Source organism: Metarhizium robertsii (assembly GCF_000187425.2).
Source record: "Metarhizium robertsii ARSEF 23 chromosome Unknown MAA_Scf_1, whole genome shotgun sequence".
Taxonomy (NCBI): domain Eukaryota; kingdom Fungi; phylum Ascomycota; class Sordariomycetes; order Hypocreales; family Clavicipitaceae; genus Metarhizium; species Metarhizium robertsii.
In genome coordinates, this window is record NW_011942149.1 from 3,725,106 (window position 1) to 3,746,340 (window position 21,235).

The 21,235-nt window shown below is 50.9% G+C and overlaps 5 protein-coding genes across 5 annotated transcripts; 3 read left to right on the plus strand and 2 right to left on the minus strand.

Annotated features, from left to right (window-relative positions):
* Positions 1 to 2,993: 2,993 nt before the first annotated feature.
* Positions 2,994 to 5,285, plus strand: MAA_02385 (zinc finger domain-containing protein; the record flags this gene model as incomplete). The annotated part of the gene is made up of 4 exons (XM_007820383.1): positions 2,994 to 3,472; positions 3,528 to 4,133; positions 4,193 to 4,479; positions 4,540 to 5,285. 4 exons carry the CDS (start codon positions 2,994 to 2,996, stop codon positions 5,283 to 5,285), a joined length of 2,118 nt encoding a protein of 705 aa, XP_007818574.1.
* Positions 5,286 to 7,391: 2,106 nt separating this feature from the next.
* On the minus strand, positions 7,392 to 9,547 carry MAA_10685 (uncharacterized protein; the record flags this gene model as incomplete). The annotated part of the gene is made up of 4 exons (XM_011412403.1): positions 7,392 to 8,426; positions 8,484 to 8,719; positions 8,778 to 9,034; positions 9,135 to 9,547. The coding sequence occupies 4 exons, from the start codon at positions 9,545 to 9,547 to the stop codon at positions 7,392 to 7,394; spliced, it is 1,941 nt and encodes a 646-aa protein (XP_011410705.1).
* A 1,608-nt stretch (positions 9,548 to 11,155) lies between these two features.
* MAA_02384 (uncharacterized protein) lies at positions 11,156 to 12,514 on the minus strand (the record flags this gene model as incomplete). The annotated part of the gene is made up of 1 exon (XM_007820382.1): positions 11,156 to 12,514. One exon carries the CDS (start codon positions 12,512 to 12,514, stop codon positions 11,156 to 11,158), a length of 1,359 nt encoding a protein of 452 aa, XP_007818573.1.
* A 4,109-nt stretch (positions 12,515 to 16,623) lies between these two features.
* Positions 16,624 to 17,388, plus strand: MAA_10686 (WD repeat containing protein 44; the record flags this gene model as incomplete). The annotated part of the gene is made up of 4 exons (XM_011412404.1): positions 16,624 to 16,747; positions 16,844 to 16,895; positions 16,985 to 17,168; positions 17,239 to 17,388. 4 exons carry the CDS (start codon positions 16,624 to 16,626, stop codon positions 17,386 to 17,388), a joined length of 510 nt encoding a protein of 169 aa, XP_011410706.1.
* Positions 17,389 to 18,423: 1,035 nt separating this feature from the next.
* Positions 18,424 to 20,016, plus strand: MAA_02383 (homogentisate 1,2-dioxygenase; the record flags this gene model as incomplete). Its single annotated transcript, XM_007820381.1, has 2 exons — positions 18,424 to 18,491; positions 18,678 to 20,016. The coding sequence occupies 2 exons, from the start codon at positions 18,424 to 18,426 to the stop codon at positions 20,014 to 20,016; spliced, it is 1,407 nt and encodes a 468-aa protein (XP_007818572.1).
* Between the last annotated feature and the right edge of the window lie 1,219 nt (positions 20,017 to 21,235).

Here is a 21,235-nt window from a genome sequence, read left to right on the forward strand (position 1 = left end):
AGATGTGGTTATAATAGGCTAGTTCAAAGGGTTGCAAGACGGTGCATACTTGGACGACAGCGGAGTGGTGAGCCACCGAAAGTAAATTGTTCCGATGTCCAGTTTGAGACAGCAGTGACTACTGCACGGCTTCCAAAGCAGATAGCTCGGTGTTATCTAGAGTATGTGCATAGACTGCTAGCCAACCCCACGTTATAAATATCCTGGCATCCTCACGCAGATGTAGAGACAATTTTGACTTTCATCATAGTTGTAAACTCAGCTTGAGCCGTAGTCGAAGCTATTAATTCTTCTGGAATCGCATCAGGAAGAGCACCGGAAAGGAAAGAGCCGATCAACCCGAGGCGAGCGTAAATCGGGACCGGCCCTCTCTTCGCTATATCCATCGAGAAATATGTGCTCCCGTCAAGATTAGAGAGCGGTTTTCGTATTTGAGAATATAAAGTTGTGAAAGTCGATGGAGACCAAGCATAAACTCGATGTATGTGAACAAGATACAAACCAACAAGAAGGGGAAAACCATTAATCCATTCTTGGAAGTGCAACTTTCTCATCGCAGTGATGGCTTTTCCATGCCCTCCAAATGCAAAGCCAAGTTCTTTTCTGCAATCTGCGCCATCACCGACTAATTCGCATTTGAGTAAGGAGATAGGACAACGAAAAGGACTCGTTGGGCCAAACTAAACCGTCCCGCTCCGCAATTTGACAGCGCATATGCCTCCCGTAATGGAAATCAGCTGACTATTATAATAAACAAAGACACATCGTCCATCATGACTCTCAACGTCTACCGCAGGAGATATGTAGCGACTGAGAGCTTCAGGGGAAGGGAACACAGCTTACTATCCTTCACATTCGCGTCCCGACTTCAGACAGCGCATGCGAGCAGGCTTTACCTCGTGGCACTTTCATTCTCACACTCTATCTACGGTGACAAAACGGTTAGTTCACATTCGGCCTCGCGCTCACTGGTTTCGAGCCTCAACTTGCTTGCGGACGATACATCCGGTGCGGACCTCGCGAGACTCATTTCGGCCGAAGATCTCCGGCTGTGCTTGATTTTCAGTATCACATGCCATTTTGTTGTCTGCTACAATATACGCCCTTGACGTGAACCAGCTCGGCAAGCATTGTCGGGAATCGACGAAGAGGTCCCAGTCACACCTCTCGAGCCGACAGTCGAATTTTGAGTTTGACAAGCACTTCTACATCACGCAAGACCAGGCAGCCAATGTGAGTGGATGGCAACAGGTGCCAGGGAGCGTAAGCTGAGCATCCAATTTAAACGAGGCCAATATGCGCTGACTTGGCCACTGGTGCATCTCCCACGCAGTAATCGTGTTTCCTCATCGAGCTAGTGGAGGATCGATGAATTTGCTTTCGTAAGCCCGGCACTGGATATAAAGACTCTTTGCTGATGGGCAGACACGCCAGGGAAATTGCAGGCCCGTGTTTTGACACTCCAAATTTACGGCTTTAATGCGCGAGGATATAAAGAAACGCCATCCCGTTTCATGGCCCATATTCAGTGGGGCATATAAGCAAGGCAGGCCTGTCCCATGTTATAACTGGACGGAATCGGACGAAACCTCAGCTAAAAGTGGTTTGAAGGAACAGCTATTCTTAACAATAATAAGCTTCAAGCGAGAGTGGGCCGGCTAAGACCTGTGATGTCGAGGTCAAAGTTTTGTTTTGCTCTGTTCTGGCATAACTCGAGAAGCTGTGTGGACTCGGCGGGCTTGCTTGAAGGCGTTCATATAACAAAGGATGATCAATTCATGCAAGATGGTAACTCCGAACTTGCCAAACAAAGCAAGAATTGCTTCAATGCATAAAAACCTTGCCTAGCCCAGCCCGTCACAACTCTGGACAAATGATTTCACCAGCTGAGATTGTGGGGTGCCGTCCGTCAAAGTGTCACAGGCGTAGCCCAGATAAGGTGTCTTCTTGATTTTGGGTGGCAGGGTGCGTTTCTGACAACAGAGAGGTAAAATAGTTTTGGCATCGCGAATATGTCGGTACTTGGCCCAAAATCGCTAAAGAACAATTTTCTTGTACACCAGACGTCACATGACAAGTCTTGCTCAACCTTGGATCGGATCATTGCTTAGCCCGACAGGCAAGTGCCCGTCTACAATCTTCTCCAGACCTTGCTTCAAACTCGTTGCGAATTAATTTAGCAACTTCCCAACGCATGTCAGCTACTAGTAGTATGACACGACATGGGTCCAGACGCAGACCCCTGCATTGATTGACCTTGTCTCGCGTTGCTTCCACGGACGGGTTCCTGGCCTGGTGTTGCCAGTCGCTACATCTCGACGCAATCGGCTACCGGCACTGTTGGTATTGCAGCACAGCGTTTTGTCTTGGATTGCAAGAAGCTCGCAATGCCATGCCTGGCATCAATCATGTTGTCCCACAAGGCTGATGGGGACCAATATCCAGGCTGATGCTGGAAATCATGGCGAAGCCCGCGTCAAAACGGCCGCCACCAGCGAATCAGCACCGCGGTCCACCTGAAGTCGCCGTTTTTGACACGGTTTCTGGAGGTCTGAATTCGACGCTCATTGGGACGTTGGCCCTGGCCTCATGCAGGTGTGGGTTTCGCGATCTGCCCCTGGGAATTCTGTAGCCTGGAGAGCAAGAGCCTCACCTAACAGACATGACTGGACGAAAGGTCAGATCACCTTGCGGCATGCTGCGGGAGAAGGCGTTGGCTGGCGTTGGCTTGTTTAACTGGGGGATGCCTCTCGCGACTGGGAGGCCCCGTCTGTCTCTCTCGAATGGGGTGTGTAACTGACTGTTCGATTTGTCCTGGATAGAATCTCGACACAACTCTGTCATGTCGCGTCCTTGTCCGTCGTCTTGATTTCGCTCATTTACGCGATTGGAACCATTGAATATCACGAGAAAGTAGACACTACTATCAACAGTCGTCTGCTTATAAACACAAGCATTCAATGGACGCTCGACCACCGAGGCTTCAATCGCCAATGCGAGAGGCGGACTCTATCCATCTACCTCTGCATCTCCGCCTAGACCCCGAAAAGTCGGCATCCTCAATCCAACACGATGGCACCAGCTATCGCAAGAAGTTCCCAGAGAGCCTTCATTTTGCATCTGGCAACTTTCACATGAGATCGCGCACAGCCTCCACACGAAGCAGCATCTCGTCAGCACACATTCCTGATTCAGCGACTGCCTACTCGCCGTCAACGCTTGCCAGCCCCCTGAGCTCTAGTTATGCGAGCGATATTCAAGAACGATTTGCTTGTCACACGCTGGATGGATCAAGGCCGTCGAGCAGGATACGCCATCGTCACCGGCCATCAATCGCAACCTGCTCCACCTTTATCAATGATGACGATGAAAGCCCTGTCTATGTTGGCTGTCAAGACGTAGCTCAAAAGATTAAACAGACCGGTAGCGACAATTCCGACCCTGTTGAGACTCATGAAATTGAAATTGATGAGTAAGTTCATGTCACAGGGCTACGTTCGAACCGTCCTTAGTAACCGTATCTTCAGGCCAGAGACAGATGCCACACCAATCAAGGAGGAAGACGATGCCCTGACTCCTGGTAAAGACAGTGACTGGGAGCAGAATCAAACTCCTTGTGCGTCTCCAACCCAGAAGTCAGACATTTCGTTTAACACCTTCGGAGACACCGTCTCTTCAGACGATGCTGACGGGATTCTGGACTACACTCTTCAACTAGTGTATGGAATCGAGTTGAGTGAAGCTCAAGCGCCATCGGGAGCATTGCATCAGGTCGTTTCCAAATTCGTTCAGGAGCTAGGCCAGCATATATGGCAAGCGCCGCTGGACGGACAATCCTCCCAAACCATGTCTGGCTCAAGCTCTTCCACCACCCCTTCCACAGGTGCTGGTTTGGATGGTTCTCACAGTTTCGGCAAGCGAAAGAAGCAGAGTAATGGTGAAGATGGCGGAGAGGATCTTACCGACGGTGAGGGTTCTGGATATATCCCGTCCAAGAGAATCAAGCCAAGTCCAAAGGAGGACGAGAACCTACGGCTTAGTTGTCCGTACAGAAAACGAAACCCACATCGCTTCAACGTCCGTGACCACCATAGCTGCGCAATGACCTACTTCCCCAAGTTTGCTGAATTAAGGTGAGCCGGCGCTAACTTCCAGTCCCGAAATTTGCCTGGCCCAACTGACACGATAATAGGCAACACATTGTTAAGCAGCACAAACGAGATGATCCATCTGCATTTGTATGCGATCGCTGTACTCGGGACTTTCGAACTAGAAAGGAGTTGAGAGACCACCAGCGACAGCCGAAAGAGCACATGTGCGACATCTCAGACCATGACCCCGAGGCTGGCATCGACGGTCCTACGTCAAACAAGCTCCTCAGCCGCAAGAGAGTTAGCGGTGCATCTCCCGAGGTTCAATGGAAGGAGATATGGAATATCCTTTTCCCAGATGATGACGACAACCTAGTTCGATCTTATCGTAAGCACTCGCCAGACCACCCCTTCTACACGATCGCTTGCTGACATGGAAGCCGCATAGACTTTACTCCTGTAATCGAACACTTTGAGCTATCCGCGCATTACCTCGAAGCCTTCAACTACCTGCAATCATCATTACGAGACAAAATCTCCAATCCTGCGACACTGGAAACATTGGCGACCAAGTTTCACCAATGCTTCATCGAAACGGTCGAGAGATGCGTCCTCACTTCTCAGAGCATGCCTTACACCAACCGTAGCAATAAGCGCAACGAACCTTCCCGGATACAGGGCACGCAAATCTTGACGAGCAGAAAAGCACGCGGGACGGCCTCAAGACCGGACTCCGGTGTAGTCATTGACGACACCTCTGAGGAGAGCGGGAGTATAGTAGGATCTTCATCTCTCGGCCACAGGGACAGCGTCAGGACAGTCAGAAGCTACGCGGGTCGGCGAGGAAGCAACATTGCTCCCAAGGGCAATCCCGACATGTTTCCCACGCCTGTTACTACTACTGCAGGCTTAAATCAGAGCCCCCCTGCGCCTTTGCCAAATTTTACATTCGGTGCAAGCACGAACAATATGGCACATGCAACGGCAACTTCGGTAGAAGAGTGGGCGAATGGTCTGTCATTCAACCAGAACGATGGGACTTTTACCATGGCAGATCACTGGATGGCTGATACAAACATGACGCCCCAGGCGGAATTTGGGTTGGATGAGTCGCTGTTATATCAAGCGAGTTTCTGCACGATAGATGATACATTTACGAATCTTCATGGAACGAGAACAGATGGGAATATATAGAGAAACAAAAGAGTAATAATTCAATTCGTATGTTTTCCAATCCCTTGAGAGAGTTGTCAGATTCTTGAGCCTCTCGGCTCTTTTGCCAAGTACCACCATGGGACAAGCAGACATGGTTGAATACATTGGTATATAATATTCTATTGTGGGCGCTATTGATAAGAATATCCTCCCTCACGCCAATTTTTGAAGCCCATCTTCCAACCAAGATACGTGCTTCACTCGTTGATATCCGTTTAAGCAAACGGGTTTGTCATTCCCAAAACGCCGTCCCTCATAGAGTCATAGCCCCAACCACTGTCATCTCCGTTTCAACCCCAGGCGTCGTCTGGAGCATTCGGAATTCGTTCTCGTATCCCGCCTCACGTTGTACACCATGTCCACCCTGACCCCGTTTTCTGGTAAAGCGTCCTCCTCGAGATTCCCCGCGCTCTCACTTCTTGCCAGCGACCCTCTTTCAATGGTCGTCTTTGTGCTGGCAGTCATGAAAGCCATGTCGCCGAGCTCCGTGGCTGCTCTGTCCGGAGGGGCCCTGGGTGCCGATTTGCTCGATGTGTTCGGCTTCAGTTTGCGCTTTATCGATGCCGCGGCAGACCGGAGCCAACGCGCGACTAGGTGCAGAGTCGGAATTGCGCCGCAGGCAACCATGGTGAACGGTCCATCCGCGACCCGGTCGCATAGGTCGTATGTGGTCCTAGGCTGGTCACTGCGGTTGCCGAGTTGGACGAGGTGTTGTTGGGCGTTGACGCCGCGCAGATGCACATGCACATGAGGATGTTGAGGCCGAGGGCGACGGTCGGCTGCATCTTTGAAGTTCGAGTTGTTGAGTTGCCGGCGAATGGTGGCGGGCGTGACGGCGAGGCTGGCGTCGGTGGCGCATTGTCATTATGGATGGCAGAACTGCTGGATCCAGAGGGCCCTCATGGAATTGACGCCAGGTGTTGAGTCTGTCGGCGGGTTGGGGATGGCTATGAAAGTCGTGTTTGATAAGCGGGAGCGCCGAGAGGTACATTGGGGAGGGCTGCGCGCCGGGACAGGCGTCAGGATTGAGGATATACATTTCGGGATTTGGCTATCCTTGCTACCGAGGCTGCCGGGGAGAAAGCGCAAATCTTGTTGGAAGGTGGTTGCTGGATGGGCAGATGGCAATAAACCTGGGGATGTGACTTGATCTGCATTTCGAGCTGTTGGCCGTCATTCCCTCTTAGTAAAGTAGTTGGAGGCTTGGACTTTGAGGCTGGTCAAAATTGAATAATGTGATATGTTGGTTCTTGCCGAGATTTAATCACACGACTGTGGCTGGGACACTTCCATCTTGTGTCCTAAAAGAAGTATCAACTACCTTCAGTTCTCGCTCCAAGTTTAAACGGATATACCTGCCTCCTGGCTGTACACCTCTGCTCGTGGTTGTTACCCGGCACCAGCAAAGTTGGACATTTATTTATTTAAATACACTAGCTGGCTAGTAAAAGCAAGTTGGACATTGAGTTTATTGAAAAGAATTATGAAGATGTTACAGAAATTGATTGCAATGCCTCAAAGTCGGCTTGTTAACCGGCGCCGTCTTGCGTATAACAGTGCAGATGACGATACGTTATACCAGGCGGGAGTCGCCTCTCATGCACCAAAGATAGTCTCATTCCAGACTAAGAAACTAGCATAGAACTTTCTCATGTCAGCATCGTCTTTTTTGAGATTTTCTTCACTCTTACGTAGGACTTTTAGTGTAAATAAGTTGCTATGTGTTCCTGGCGACTTTCACCACGAGGTAAAAGTAAAAGCTTGTCTAATCATCACCGCCTCTGGAACTACCCTGAGATGCGGAATAGGAAATGACAGACAGCAAAACAAATATCCATCATGGGTCAAAACTTTGGTTGTTACGGGGTATCAGGTTTGTGTATTTTGTTGGCGTCGCGCATGACGTTGGGCAACCAGCTGTACTCTATAATGCGAAAAACAACATGCTATTTGCTCTGTAACAAAACTAAGTCTTTCGTGCCAAATAGAGACTTGAGCTTTCGATATCGCTGAGAGTGTAACCGCGCCGCAAGACACGAAAAAGTCACGAGTGTAGTAGTTGAGTCGTCCAACATTACTCCAAACTTATCCGTCGTCTACCCACGCACCCGGAATGTGTAATGGTTGGTTCTCTAACATTTCCCAGAATTCACCAGCAAATTCTTCAACTAGGAGATCCCATGTAAAGTCCCAGTCTTCGGGTCTCGGTCCATACTTGATCGAAACCAGGTATGGGGTACTTGGGGTTGTGATGAAATCTGGCCAATTACGATAATAAGAATCGTAGGGTACCAAAAGTTCAGATTCCCTCCGCCCATATTCCTCGAGATCGATTGCGGCTTCTGAAGCAGATTCCAGGAAGAGTCTTACGACTCTAATAAGAATCTTCTCATATTGCTTCGTGCACCTTGGACCCAAGGCTCCCCCATGTCTCCCTGTCAGCCGGGCCATGACGCTCCTGGCGCTGTTTGTTAACGGAGTCATAACACGCCAAGTCATTACATCAGAATAGGGCGGTACACCGGGCATAATCAGTTCTTCGCACGGCTTGGTAAGGCTGTTAATTGACGTGTCCGATAGCATATCTTTAGCGAGCTCTTGCCAACTTGTAGACTTCTTCAGAGCGGGAAATCTCTCACTCCATTCAATTTGTCGGCATATAAAGGTGGAAATGAAGTCGCTCAATGATTGCAATCGTGGATTGTTTAGAGTCGCTTTCAGACCCTCTATTGTGGTCCGGTTTTTAGAAAGAACATAGTTCAAGACGTCTGTATTAATATGCATCCACTCGAAAGAGTAAAATTGAATATCCAGAGGCAAATCGATGAAACTTTGGGGCGTCTCGTTCTCAAGGAGCGCCAAGAAGCCAGGGACAATCCAAATCCAGTATCCGAGTTCGAACGACTCTTCCGTAGTGTTGAGCTGGGTGCAGTAATCAGTAAAGTCTTCCCATCCGAGTATAGTTTTGAAGTATTCAAGACTCAGGGCTTCTAACGGGAACTCCGAGTTAATACATATAAGGGGGGTGGGCCAGCCAATATTCGAGGCTCTTGTTAGGATAGAACGGTTCAACAACAACAACTTGACACCTAGTTCAAAGTTGGCAGCTTCAACTGCGTACTAGAAATCTGTTGGTTAAAATATACTCTTTGTATGTATCTCTTGGAGGGAACTTACATGAAGCAACGTCTGTCCGTCTTCATCGCAATCATACAACGATGCCTCGCCATCAGATATAAGCTCTACAATTTTCTCAAAGTCGCCGTATAAAGCAGCCCTAAAGATTGGGCTGCCCCATGGGCGAATGTTCCAGCTTGAAATCTTCCACGTCATACCATGAGTTGATCGACAAGCTAGCATGTCCCAGACAGTCTGCGAGAGCCACCAGGGGAGTCGAAATCGAACTTTTGTAACTATTTTAACTGGTTAGAAACAAGCACACATTCGCCCATTCAGCATGTAATTACTTACTCTGTACTTTTTCACCAAGACCATCCTGGTTTTGGATAGAATGTGATGATCTGCTAGTTCTAACACCGCCAAACAAAGAACCCGGCACCCACTCCAACGTCTGCCTCTCTAGTAGAGAACTAGAGCTGTCCTGTTCAACATTTTCTCGGGCTCTAAAGGGACTGCCTTTTGTGTTTGAGGCTGTATTACGTGTCGGTTCGTTTCGTCGGTCAAAGAAGATTGAAGCTGTGCGCTCGGGTATCCGTGCCGTCATAGATCTATCATGCAGCCGCCATATATTAGCAATCAGTCTGCGGAAAGGAGATGAATTTCCATTCAGGGAATTTGAAAAGAGAAAAAAATAAACGGCTCACGAACCGCGTATGTAGAGTCAAAGCAAACTGAAGCAGCTGAAACGCATGGTACAGCTGTTTCTGAGCATTCGAGACCGAGTCCTGGTCTAAAACAAACTTGACCTTCGTAACTGACCTCCGCAGCCTTCTGTTCGACTTGACATTTCTCTCGAGCGTTTGCATCAGATCCTCTAGCTCTTTCGCAGCATTCTTGCAGTAGCGCAGGCTCAAGGTTCCGCTTGGTGTGTTTTGCACAACATCTTGCTCAGCTTCGAGCTCGGTAATAATAGCATTCAAAGCTTCGAGTTCCTCCAGTTGGTTTTGGATGCTTTGGGGAACATTTTGGATGCTTTTCCAAAAAGTCTTGAGTTTGGATAGTTTGGCTGCTACCTCGCCAAGTGTTACGACACTGGCGACAAGACCTACTACTTCTGCCATTTCGGGTCGGCTAAGTTGTCTGCTGCGGTGAATGATCTCTACAATATTTCTAAACAACCAGAGACGTGACCGTGTTTAAAAAGGGATCGGACAGTGGTAAACCAAGCACTGCCCCATCACTAGAGGCAAGGCGGGATGCCAAGTGAGGCGAGTGTGCATGAATGGTTGGGCATTGTCAGGCCGAGACTGATTGTCACGAAGGTATATAGGAAGTCTAGCACACGCAGAATAATATACACTGGCTACTTCATCTGTTGTGCTACTCCAAGACATCAGCAAGGCTGAGCCTGGGTGGTGGCTGAGCGTAATGTAACATGGAAGCTCTCCGCATGGCCAGTTGGACACCCTGAGCTTTCTACCCTACCAGGTCATTATATTGCATATTTTGAAAGATGTTAGATTGCTGCTAAAACTCCCCAACTTTCCAAGGGGTTCTACTTTGCTACGTAGTCTTCTACACATGGACTGGGTGAATGCAAACAAGACATTTGGCTAACCGACAAACCATGCTCTGCTCCTATGCAAGTGCTCTAAAAGTCAACATGAAGCTGTCCTTATAAATTTCCAGTTTTGTGTTTAGTTCATGACAATTCCAGTCGAAGGCTGTGTCTCTGTGTTACCCCAAGTAGCATCTACGTAATCACTCTTTAATTATAGATGCCTATGACTAGCTGTCCGTGTTGTTTTAGCTTATTTGCTGATCCAACCCTTTATCAGAAAGAACAAACACTATTCGCACAAGGCATATACTAATGTCTAACACCTTAAAATATAATCGAAGTTTAAAGCCTACAAAAACATGGCACGCACTACGCTGAGTCTGTTAAAGGAGCCTAGTACGGGCAGTGTCAACCAATTTGAGAACCTATTCTAGCCGAGGCCCGAATAGTAACATGATACTCTAATGATAAAGCCTCTCGGAACTATCGGTGTTTCTAACCAGGTACTAGGTATGTACGTATTGGCAAGGAGCAGAAAATACAATGCTGGTGCTATTGAGTGCCCGCGGTTGTCCTTGGCATGTCATGGGGTCCTACCGTGGAAACATGGAGTGTTGAGATTTTAGTATAGAAAACCCATGAATCATTTCTGGTATATTTCCTGCGGCTTTTACTGAACCTGGGGTCTCCTAAGAAAAGAAAATCTCTTTGGAGTGTATGATGAGGAATTCAAAGAGCAAAATAAAACCTGCCATAAGCAGTCATTCAAGTTGGAGGATACGGATATGATGTAATACACTACCTGGGCCATGGCATTAGGAATCAGTTCAACGAGGACGCAATACTAAGCACTAGCACGGCCCTTACTGATCAGCCGTGTATCTCCTTGGACGGCAGATTCAGCGTTCACTACTGAGGGCATCTACTTGGCTAAGAAAACGCTGAAGTGGGACTGCTCACTGGGCAGAGAACATGAAGTTTATTTGAACCTCAATATTGGGGTATTATGCAATATGTACCTATGGTATGAAACGCTTTCCCTGAGCGTATGAGCTGATCCAAAACACCACATATATAATATACAGATGTATCCTCTACAGACGTAGACTCCAGACTCTATGCGTCCCATTTTTGGTCATCTTTCGTCATTTCATTGTTGTACATGGCCTCAAAGTTGCGTGGAGGTGAGTCCACGCACGGGAAATCCGCTTGCGATTGCGGCTCCCTGCATCCGCTGTAACCAGGGTAATCCATCACCGTCAGGGACAGGCCGGTGCTCGAGACTGCAGTTGACATATATTGAATCGTTCATATATGTATATTCGGATATGGAGGTGACACATTCTGATAGTGTGCCCGGGAAAGGCGACGCGCTCAATGCAGCACACAGCCAACACATTTGCTGAAATATTTCAATCATATTATGAGACCAGCCAGAGACAGTCAGTCGAACCGCTGAGTTCTCCAACTCGACGTGAAGAAGTCGCAAGCCAGGGCAGAAGGGACCGAGTTCGTCGCTTCCGTCCCATATAGATAGACCCGACATGGGTTCGCCTTGCTGGCAGGATAATGAGGCGCTGCCAACAGCTTCTTCGAGACATTTCAATACTATCGCCCCGCACTTGGGCCATGCCTTTTCAATATACTCTTCCACCGTGGTATACACGCACTCTTCTGCCGTGCCCGTGATGGCCGGCAGCGAGCCAATGTTGACCAATTGAGGGTCAGCAATTCCGTCGAGAGGTCCAAACAGCTGACAATCGAATTTGAACTGGACAACGTGGAAGCCGTCCGCGGGGGGAGGAAATGGTCGTTTCAAAAGAAGGTTCCAGATGGCGGATTCGGTGATGTGAACCTGAACATAGTGTGGAGTCATTAAGACATTACGAATAGAAGCGATGAGGTTCTGTGCCGAGTTCCCGTTCATGATTTGCGTGTGGAGGTTGCGGGCAATGTCGTCCGGTGAGCCTCCCGGAGACTGCGAAGGCATCTCTCTGTGCCAATAGCTACAGAGGAGCTGCAAGGACAGAGCCAGGTCGATGCCAGTTGCACTCGTCGACCATGACTCCTTCCTCTGCGACAAGCCGGGCGCCAGTTTGTCGAGGACACACTTGGCCGCCTCGGGGCCGTTGAGGATCAAGATTATTTGGCGGATCGGACCCTCAAAGAGCAAGGTGACTTGTCGCGAAGGCTCGGACCCTGCCTCTTGGTAAAACTGATAGAGCTCGTCCCACAGCTCCAGGGTGAACTTGGACAAGAGGCGATCGATTACACGATCGAGGTTTACGGGGAATTTCTGCTCGCTGATGTAGTAGTGAGTCAGAAGCTCGTTGTCGAGTCCGTCAGCCAGGGCCTTTGCAAAGGCGGCATTCAACGCCCCCGCGATGAGTGGTGGCAGTTGAACTTCTGTGGGCTTGGCTTGTTGCGATACTCGCGACGGGAGAGTCGGCAGAGGAGGTTTGTACGGCGAAGTATACAATACCCCTGGTCTCCTGACGCTGTCAGGTAAGCCAGGCGGCGGTGGCATATCTGATCATGACTGGAGGAGGGATTGGGTGTGGATTTGCGATCGGTCGCTCGGGGGGAGAGTCTCAGTCAGTGGAGGACTGGCAAAGACAGGGTTCAATGTTGGAGGGCAAAGAAAAATGGAGAGGACCCCAGGCGTCCCGGAGCAAAAAAAAATTGGCTGACGAAGTTTGTCGAAAGATGGAAGCGGAAGTCGAAGTGGGATGGAACGAATGGAAAGAGTCGAGATGTTAAATCTCGGCCGGCAAATGGATGGATATGAACGCAAGTCGCAGGCGCAATGGAGAAGGATAATTAAAGGTCATGCATGAAGCGGCTAGCAGACTTTTCTGTCGGAACCAAAGAGTTCGCCGCATCATGGGGGCAGCGGAGGAGGACGCGGACTGGGGAAAAGCGTCGTCGTCTTGGTCAGTCCAGTCGCGGCCATTTGTCGTTGCAAGTGGACGATGGGTCCGGAGAGCCGTCTTTGCGCTGGCTCTTGCCCGGTTTGGTCCATTTCTGGGTTGAAGGCAACGCCAGGGCTGACGTTGCGCTGCCCGTGAATTGCGCGTCCCGATGACAAAGTGGGCAAGCGCGACCGTCGGCTGCCACAGGTGAGTGGCTGCCACCGCAAGAGGCCGCGCCAAAGGGAGACAGTGAAACATCAATTGATCTCATCGCCTTCGGCTGATGAAGGGCCCAAACGTCTGGTGCCCGTGTCCGCACGTTGCGGTTCTCGTCCTTGCAGCCCTAGATGTCCAGATGGCATCTTCTTCCACGCGGAGCACTGTCATTAAGTCATCGCTGCTCGAGCCCGCCACCTCGACGAAACGTGACGCAACCCCCTCGGTAATGCCCTGTCAAGGTGGCCCCTGGCGGCCCAGCCACTAGTCTCTGGTCAAGAGATTGACTCGAGATCGCGAAATTCAAACGAGGAAAAAGCCAAGAAAAAACTTAATATCATAAAGGGGACGTCCCAATCGTATTCAAAGGGCTCGTTTCATCTCATCCATCGTATTGCCAGCTACCGTAATGGGCCATCATGACTCTGAGCCGCACTTCTCACTCGTCATCTTGACATTGAGGCTCCAAAGGCCGCGTTGCCCGTCTCCGCGTGGCTTATCTCGAGCAGATTCTCCCTACCCCTTTTCATGCAACCATGGCAGACTAAGCTTTCGGCCAGATTCCGACATACTGGACATCAAACGCTCAGCGATATAAAAGGCTGGGAATCGATATCTTTCCGACACGACGTCTGTTTGCCACTCGCGAGCCTGAAGCACCCCCTCCACCGAGGACGTGGCCAGAAGGGTTGAAACGCCCACCATCGGGGACATGTTCTTCGGGTTGGCGGCGTTTCTTCGTTCAACATCATCGCACCTGATGATGGTTGTCGCTGTCTATGGGTGCTGCAAAGTTCGGGTGAGAGGTTGTGAAGTCAAGCTTTTAAGGTGATCTCGTTCCACTCTGGGCTCCGAAAAGAACTATGCTCCGATTCGAAACAGAATTCATCCCAGTGCCACAAGCCATTTACAGGCAAACCACAAAAACACATGATTTCCTTCAAGCATAGCCATTCAATCAATCACCCGATATCGTCTTTGGCACTCCTTCTATGTCGATTGGAGTCTGGTCCCTCACCAGAAAGACTGACAAATCGTGTCTTAAGAGAGCTGTAGGGTAGCAGAGTCGAGTATCATCGTATCGACCGAAGGCCCCACTTCTGCGAGTTACCTCAGAGATGTGGACGATATTAACACAGCATGTTTAATGCAAGGAGACTGCTGGACTCTTGCTCGGGTGACTGGTTCGTAACCATACTTTCTTTTCTTTTTAATTTCCCCTTTTATCGTAGTATCGTACCACAAAACAGCTTACCCAATCCAAGACGCATAGTATGGCGTTATGGTTTCACCAGAATGGACTCATCGAGTAACACGCATCGTGCGGAACGGATAGTGATATCAAAGTCCCGGTGCCATTTCCGTCGGCCGACTGAATAGCCCATGCAAATAAGGGATCAGGAAATACCGGAAAACTAGGCCATGCTGCTCAATTTCATCTTCCCGTCAGATGACTAGGAGGGCCTTGGGGTGGCATGTTCGGTCAACCGATTCTCCGAGTCGATTCCCGCCTCGAGGTCTCGACAGGTTCCACTTTCGGTCTGTCAGGTGCCATTGGGATCCACCGCTGCATTCGTCATAGGCAAGGTGAGTCCGGTATGATCCCATAGTGACATGACAGCACGCGAGCAAGTTTTCGCGACGAATTGGCCGGCATCGATGGCGAGAAACAGTGAAACGTTAGGCGGAGAGCCCAGGCAAAAGCTTGAAATTGAAGCTATGGATGAGGAGTAGTTAGTGATGTCGGCGCATGCCAGGCACGCGAGGTGGTTGCTGCATTGCCCGCCCATGACTGGAGGGGTCACTGCCGAGATGCCATGGCAGCAACATGCCACGCGGGGACGGCGTCAATGTTGGGCCAATGGATGCAGCTTTGCCCAAGTCCGTCCGAGGCCACATTGCTGGACAAGGTTTCAGCCATGTTGGCGTCAACTACTGGACGATGACTGCACTGTGCGGACACCTGGCTCCGGCAAATTGGCAACGTGATCGACCTGAGGGGTGAAGCCACGCCGACATGGAATACTATGCTGAATAGGCTCCATACAGGACTGATTGACTTTCCAGCTTGTCTGGCGGCCCAGGCCCAGGCCACTGGGTGAATGACACAAAGGCTGGCTGCATGCTTTGCAGTGTTGACTGACAATGGCCTGAAGCCGCCAGGAGCGCTGGCAACAGGCGAGATGGGCTGGAGAGGCATCAGTTGATCGAGATTAGATGCAGCAGGATGGGAGTGAGTGCATGGCAAAGAGGGGACATCGAGGCCCTGATGAGGCCGCAGGTCAACTCGGGCTGATGGGGCCAGTCAACTGGTCGGTCTCGCGTTTCGCTGAGCTCCCCCCCAAGGCCCATGTCATGCCACCAGACTGGACACTCTTGCCTCGGCCGTCGTGCCACGCCCTGCAAGCATCCCGTTGTCGTCCAGGACCGCCAGATTCCCACTTTCCACTTCCCACCCTTTGCAGCCTTTCTGAAGCTTCACCGATGCATCTCGATGACAGCTATTTGGGAAAGCCCCTCGAACGTCGTCATGCTCGGGGAGGCAACAGGTCTCTGAGCTAGCTGAGCGCCCCTACAGCTCTGGCAGTGGGTCGGGCGACAGGCTTCCCCGGATTTTGTACCCCAGATGATCGCGCACAAATAGCTGCAGCAGACCCAACGCTAAGCCAGATGGGGCCTCGAGCCAGTGTCCTGTCAACTGTGCGGTTGCTGCACCTGGCCATCACTCACCCAAGCCGCCCACTGAAGGAGCTGGAGTCCACTGACATGGACCCTCACCGAGCTCCATCGTACCGCCCCTGTTAGTGCCCAGGGCTGGCATTGAACCATCAATCGATGTCTGGTTCAACTGTCCCAGTCCATCGACTGATCAAGGGAGCCGCCTACGCCTAGTGTTGGCTTGAGTCCCTGGTGCTTAGTGTTGTCCCAGTGCCGCAGCGCCTCTACTCCGTACTGTATCAAGTGTCCATGCATGACTCTGTGCTCTAGTGTTCGATGCCGGTACCAATGCCCGTCTTCCATGCCCAGCTCCTCCCAGTCACGCGATCGGGTGAGGCTATGTCCCGTCGAGTACCACCGAGGTAGGTAGCTTTGTACGGAGTGTTGATGCGAGAGTACTCCGTACACTCGATGGCAAGTTACCCCGCCCGGTCTGACGAAAGAGTAAGGGCATTTCCAACAAGTTGAGCACCTCAGGCCGCAGAATACGCCAGGGTCCTACTATGTATTTCCCCTCTTCTTCCCCTCCTTCCCTCCCTTTCTCCTTTCTTCTTCTCTTCCTTTCATCATCACTTGATTCCATTCCATTTCATCTTTAAACACTCTTCGCCTACAAACCACTTACTTTCATCAAAGGTTCGTCTTATACTAGGATATCAGCTCTCGCAAGCATCACCATCCACTTTTCGACGCCATTGGACTATAGCTGACTCAAGCTCAGCTCAAGCTACCCGCACGACCTTGTTGGCCGTTTCAGCTCACTGAACAGCACACTCACACAATCACCAACATGACGGAACCACTTAGCAAGGTTGACTCCGCCGTCCAGGGCTTGTCATCGTCACCGCCGAAGGAGAAGGGCCATAGAAGGGCCAGCTCCAGCGCAGCTGGTGTAATGAACATCAATGACTTGGGTAAGGCGTCTTACCAATGTACCCAATGGCTTGTGACTTTGCTCCCAAGGGTTGCTGGCCGATATGCAATAACAAGACGCTGACGTCACAATCCAGAAAAGGATGGTATTGAGCTGCAGATTGCGATTGAGACGCAAAAGACGGGCTGGTAAGCTTGGATACTACACTTGATTCCAGGACATTCTGGAATACGTGTCTTGTTTATTGACTCCTTTCTGGAGCTAATATGTCAATCAGGAAAATCAACAAGAGTCCGACCACAGTCGAGGACTCCAGCGTATTGAAAGTCATGTTGACGAAACCGCCGGTTAAGAAGATTGACCTTCACTTCCCGTTAGGAATGGAGGTAACGGCACGGAACATGAAGGGTGTTACGATCAAGGATGCCATGGATGCGATTTACAAGGCGTACAAAAAGCGGGTATGTGCCTCCCCAGGAATAGCACGCCAGATGTATGATGAGTAGAAAACTAATTCTAGGATCCCATTAGGCCGATGATGAGCTTGACAACCCATACCTGGCTGGCTTCGAGTGGGACAAGGAGGAGTCATGGACACGGTTGGTTGTGCACCTCCAGAAGGATGCTGGTACCAGCGGCCATGGCGGCAAGAAGAAAAAGGGCAAGAAGGACGACGAGTAAGCTCCTTACCACAACCCTGATATCTGTTCCAATAGTTCCATCAACTTTCTTTTGTTTGGCTTCGCTGTTTTCGTTGCGAGTCGGGCGCCCGGGATATTGCGATTAGGTATTCTTGGCTGGGTCATGTACAAGCGATTGCAGGATGCATCGCGCTTTGTTCCATTCTCCGACTCATACTTAGGTATTTTGCGGCGGCTACGGCCCCGACGATTCTAGCTTTCGGATCAACCGGAAACTGATAATTCTTGCACCTCATATCGTGGTCGCCATTATCTCTGGGAAATAGCCCGTGTGCAAAGTGAGATGTCGTCAAACTAAAGAAGCCATTAGACGGGCGATATGGCGCCGTCTCTGTTCCACTGCCGACCCTGCAAGCGTGATGAAGACCCCACCGGTGGAGCGACTTCTACGCATGAACTGATGTGTCGTCACGGCTATCGTACCGGATAGATTGATCGATATGGTCAATGACGTGGCTAGGCTAATCTCTTACCAATACTGCCAGCTTTTTGATGAGTATGTCCTTAATTTCTCTTAGGATTCCTGTTGCGATTGGATTGCATTTGAAGGAAAATTTATTGGGAGCTTGGATAAAAGCCAGTCCGAGATACTGAGATGCTACGATATCAGGATAGAGAGAAATTGCTGGGCAATGATATTAGCGCAATATCTACCCCGCGGCCCCCATTGTCAATCGGCTTTGATGCACTCGGAACCGCCCACTAATTTCCGGTCTGGCGGTTACTCTCGGGCCGATGAGCGCCGTACTGCCGTTCCCCACGGCGGAAAAGATGCGTAGCACTTTCCGAGCAACATGAGCTCTCGCGTCATGCCGCAGCAAAGTTCGACAAAGCGGCTACTTTCGTCCCTTTAGTAGCCCTTTGTTAATGATGGGGAAGCCGAAGCCCGGAATTGGTCAGCGCGGGGCTTTCCATCCCCAGAGTGAAGGAAAGCTATAATATCCCTGGTGTTCCTGAGACAAGCTTTTCTCTTCGCTTTCGGGACTACACACACATCCATAGAACAGGAGTCACCATGCCAATCACCGAGTTTGAAACAAAAGAGAAGTACCGTTATCAAAGCGGCTTCAACTGCCACTTTGAGTGAGTCCCCCTCTCTGTTAGACTTTGCGCCTCTGTTTTTTTTTCTCCCCCAGTTACATGGCGCCTGTCGAGCGTTTGCCAATTGCGGTGTAGGCACTTGACACACACCTAGTACTTGTGAAATTGGCGAGCATGTCGCAAGATGGACATCAGACGTGCTGACAAGCCATGATTTTCTTTTGACAGATCAGAGGCGATCAAAGGCGCTTTGCCAATTGGCCACAACTCTCCCCAGGCGCCCCCGTTCGGTCTCTATACGGAGAAGCTCTCCGGCACAGCCTTCACAGCACCTAGACACGAAAACAAACAAACGTGGCTGTATCGCATTCTGCCGTCATGCGCTCACCCGCCGTACCAGCCTTCTCCCGAGGGCACTGCCCCGGAGCTCGTCGTCAGAGAAAGCTCCAAGATGCACTACATCCCTAACCAGCTGCGGTGGGATCCCTTCAGCCACGACGAGTCCAAGGATCATGATTTCGTCTCGGGTCTGAAGCTTGTGGCCGGCGCCGGCGACCCTACTCAGAAGCAGGGCCTTGGCATGTACGTGTACGCCGCGGGCAAGGACATGGATGAAAAATCAGCCTTTTACTCGGCCGACGGCGACCTGTTGATTGTTCCCCAGGAAGGGGATCTCGATATCCGCACCGAGCTCGGGTGGCTGCTCGTCCGGCAGATGGAGATTGCCGTGATCCCCCGCGGCGTCAAGTACAACGTCCGCCTCGCCTCGGGTCCAGCCCGCGGATACGCCCTGGAGCTGTACGAAGGCCACTTCAGTCTTCCAGAGCTTGGTCCCATCGGCTCCAACGGCCTCGCCAACGCGCGAGACTTCCTGGCTCCCGTTGCCAGCTTCAGCGAGGACTTTGGCGCGACGGCCCACGAGGGCCCAAACAAGTACCTCGTGACGGTCAAGTTCAACAACACGCTCTTCCAGACGACGCAGGCCCACACGCCGTTTGACGTGGTCGCCTGGCAAGGCAACTACTACCCGTACAAGTACGACCTCGGCCGCTTCAACGCCATCGGCACCATCTCCTTTGACCATCCAGACCCGTCCATCTTCACCGTGCTCTCGGCGCTGACTCCGGTGGCCGGAACCGCCGTCGCCGACTTTGTCATCTTCCCGCCGCGCTGGCTCGTCGGCGAGGACACCTTCCGCCCGCCGTGGTACCACCGCAACACGATGAGTGAGTTCATGGGCCTCATCCGCGGCGCTTACGACGCCAAGAAGGCCGGCGCCGGCGGCTTCGTTCCCGGCGGCGCGTCGCTGCACAATGTCATGAGCGGCCACGGCCCCGACGCGGACAGCCACGAGGGCGCCCGCGCTGCCAAGCTCCAGCCTGTCAAGGTTGGAACGGGCAGCTGCGCCTTCATGTTTGAGAGCTGCCTCATGGTCGGGGTCACGGAGTGGGGTTTGCGGACGTGCAAGAAGGTCCAGGAGGGATATAGCGAGGAGAGCTGGGGTGGCGTGGTGACGCATTTCAAGCTCCCCGAGGGTGCGGTCGCGAATAGCCACCTGGCAGAATGAGTTGTTTGACCAACATTTTGGAATAGGCTCATGGAGGGAAAATTAGAATAAATGATTCGCTGCGAAGTACGAGGTGTGGAATCGACGAAATATCTTGGTAACGGCCTTAATTGTAACGTATCGAGTTTATGGTTGGCATGATGCTGTTTTTTGCTTCGTGAGATGGACAAATTGTACCGAGTAACGTGGTGAGAAACAAGAAACGTACATCAAACTTGGGCTTGCGTATCGTGGTCCTTAGGCATCTGGCCTCTTGCTGAGAATTGTGCCGTGCCATGTTCATACATGTAGTAATATTCGACCTTGGGCTACCGCATACTTTGTCATCTTGAGAGGCGACGTCAGTGCTCGGGCTGATATTTGCGTGCCGTGGCGTAGAGACAAGCATATCAACATATCGTTGCACATGTAAAGCTCATCATACAACGGGCAGCCGTGAACAGCGCGTCAGTTTGTCGGAGCACCGAGTCCTGTCTCTGAGGCAGTATTTCCTCCCAGTTCATGCACGCGGACGATGGGAGGGCGCATCATCTGCTGTGCGTTTTGAGACATTATGGCAAACAAACGCTGGGTTTGGAAGCTACTCTAGCTCGTCTTTGCACCACATGCTATTTCTCTTTGGCAAGGCTTGAAAACACCACCATTCTACTCTCTAGTGAAGGATGTAAAGAAGCCCGGAACGAATGCGTTGGCTCGAGTTGGTCACGCGGACCTCGTCGAGCTCTCGCACTGCCTGTTGTCTTCCATGGCCAAGAAATTTAAAGCATCAGTTAGCTACATGCATGGGCCTTTTGAAAGTCGGTGCCGTCTTTGGTCGGGGTGCATGCTTCGGAATACTAGCTAGCTGGGTTGAGCGAGTTGGTCAGATTTCGCTGCCTCGATGCGAAAAGGTTCAGTGATTGAGGAATCTGTCCGAGCTTCTTCATATCACACGTTGCTTGTCAATGACTATTACGTGCTGGTCTCGCTATGGAATGGTTTCATTTTGTATGCTTCCAGTTTAGAGACTGCTAGGTAAGGACATACGCGCCTCATCTGCGTACAATCTGACTCGATAATATGTTGTTCTGCAATTCACGATTTTCACTCTGGACGAGCTTGCAATGAATACAAGACCGATTGTATCCGCTCTTGTATATTTACGTAACTCCCAGCACATGCTCGGGCGTCATCCTGGCCACCCACGCCTCTCACATCTCAACACCCAGGATCCGAATAT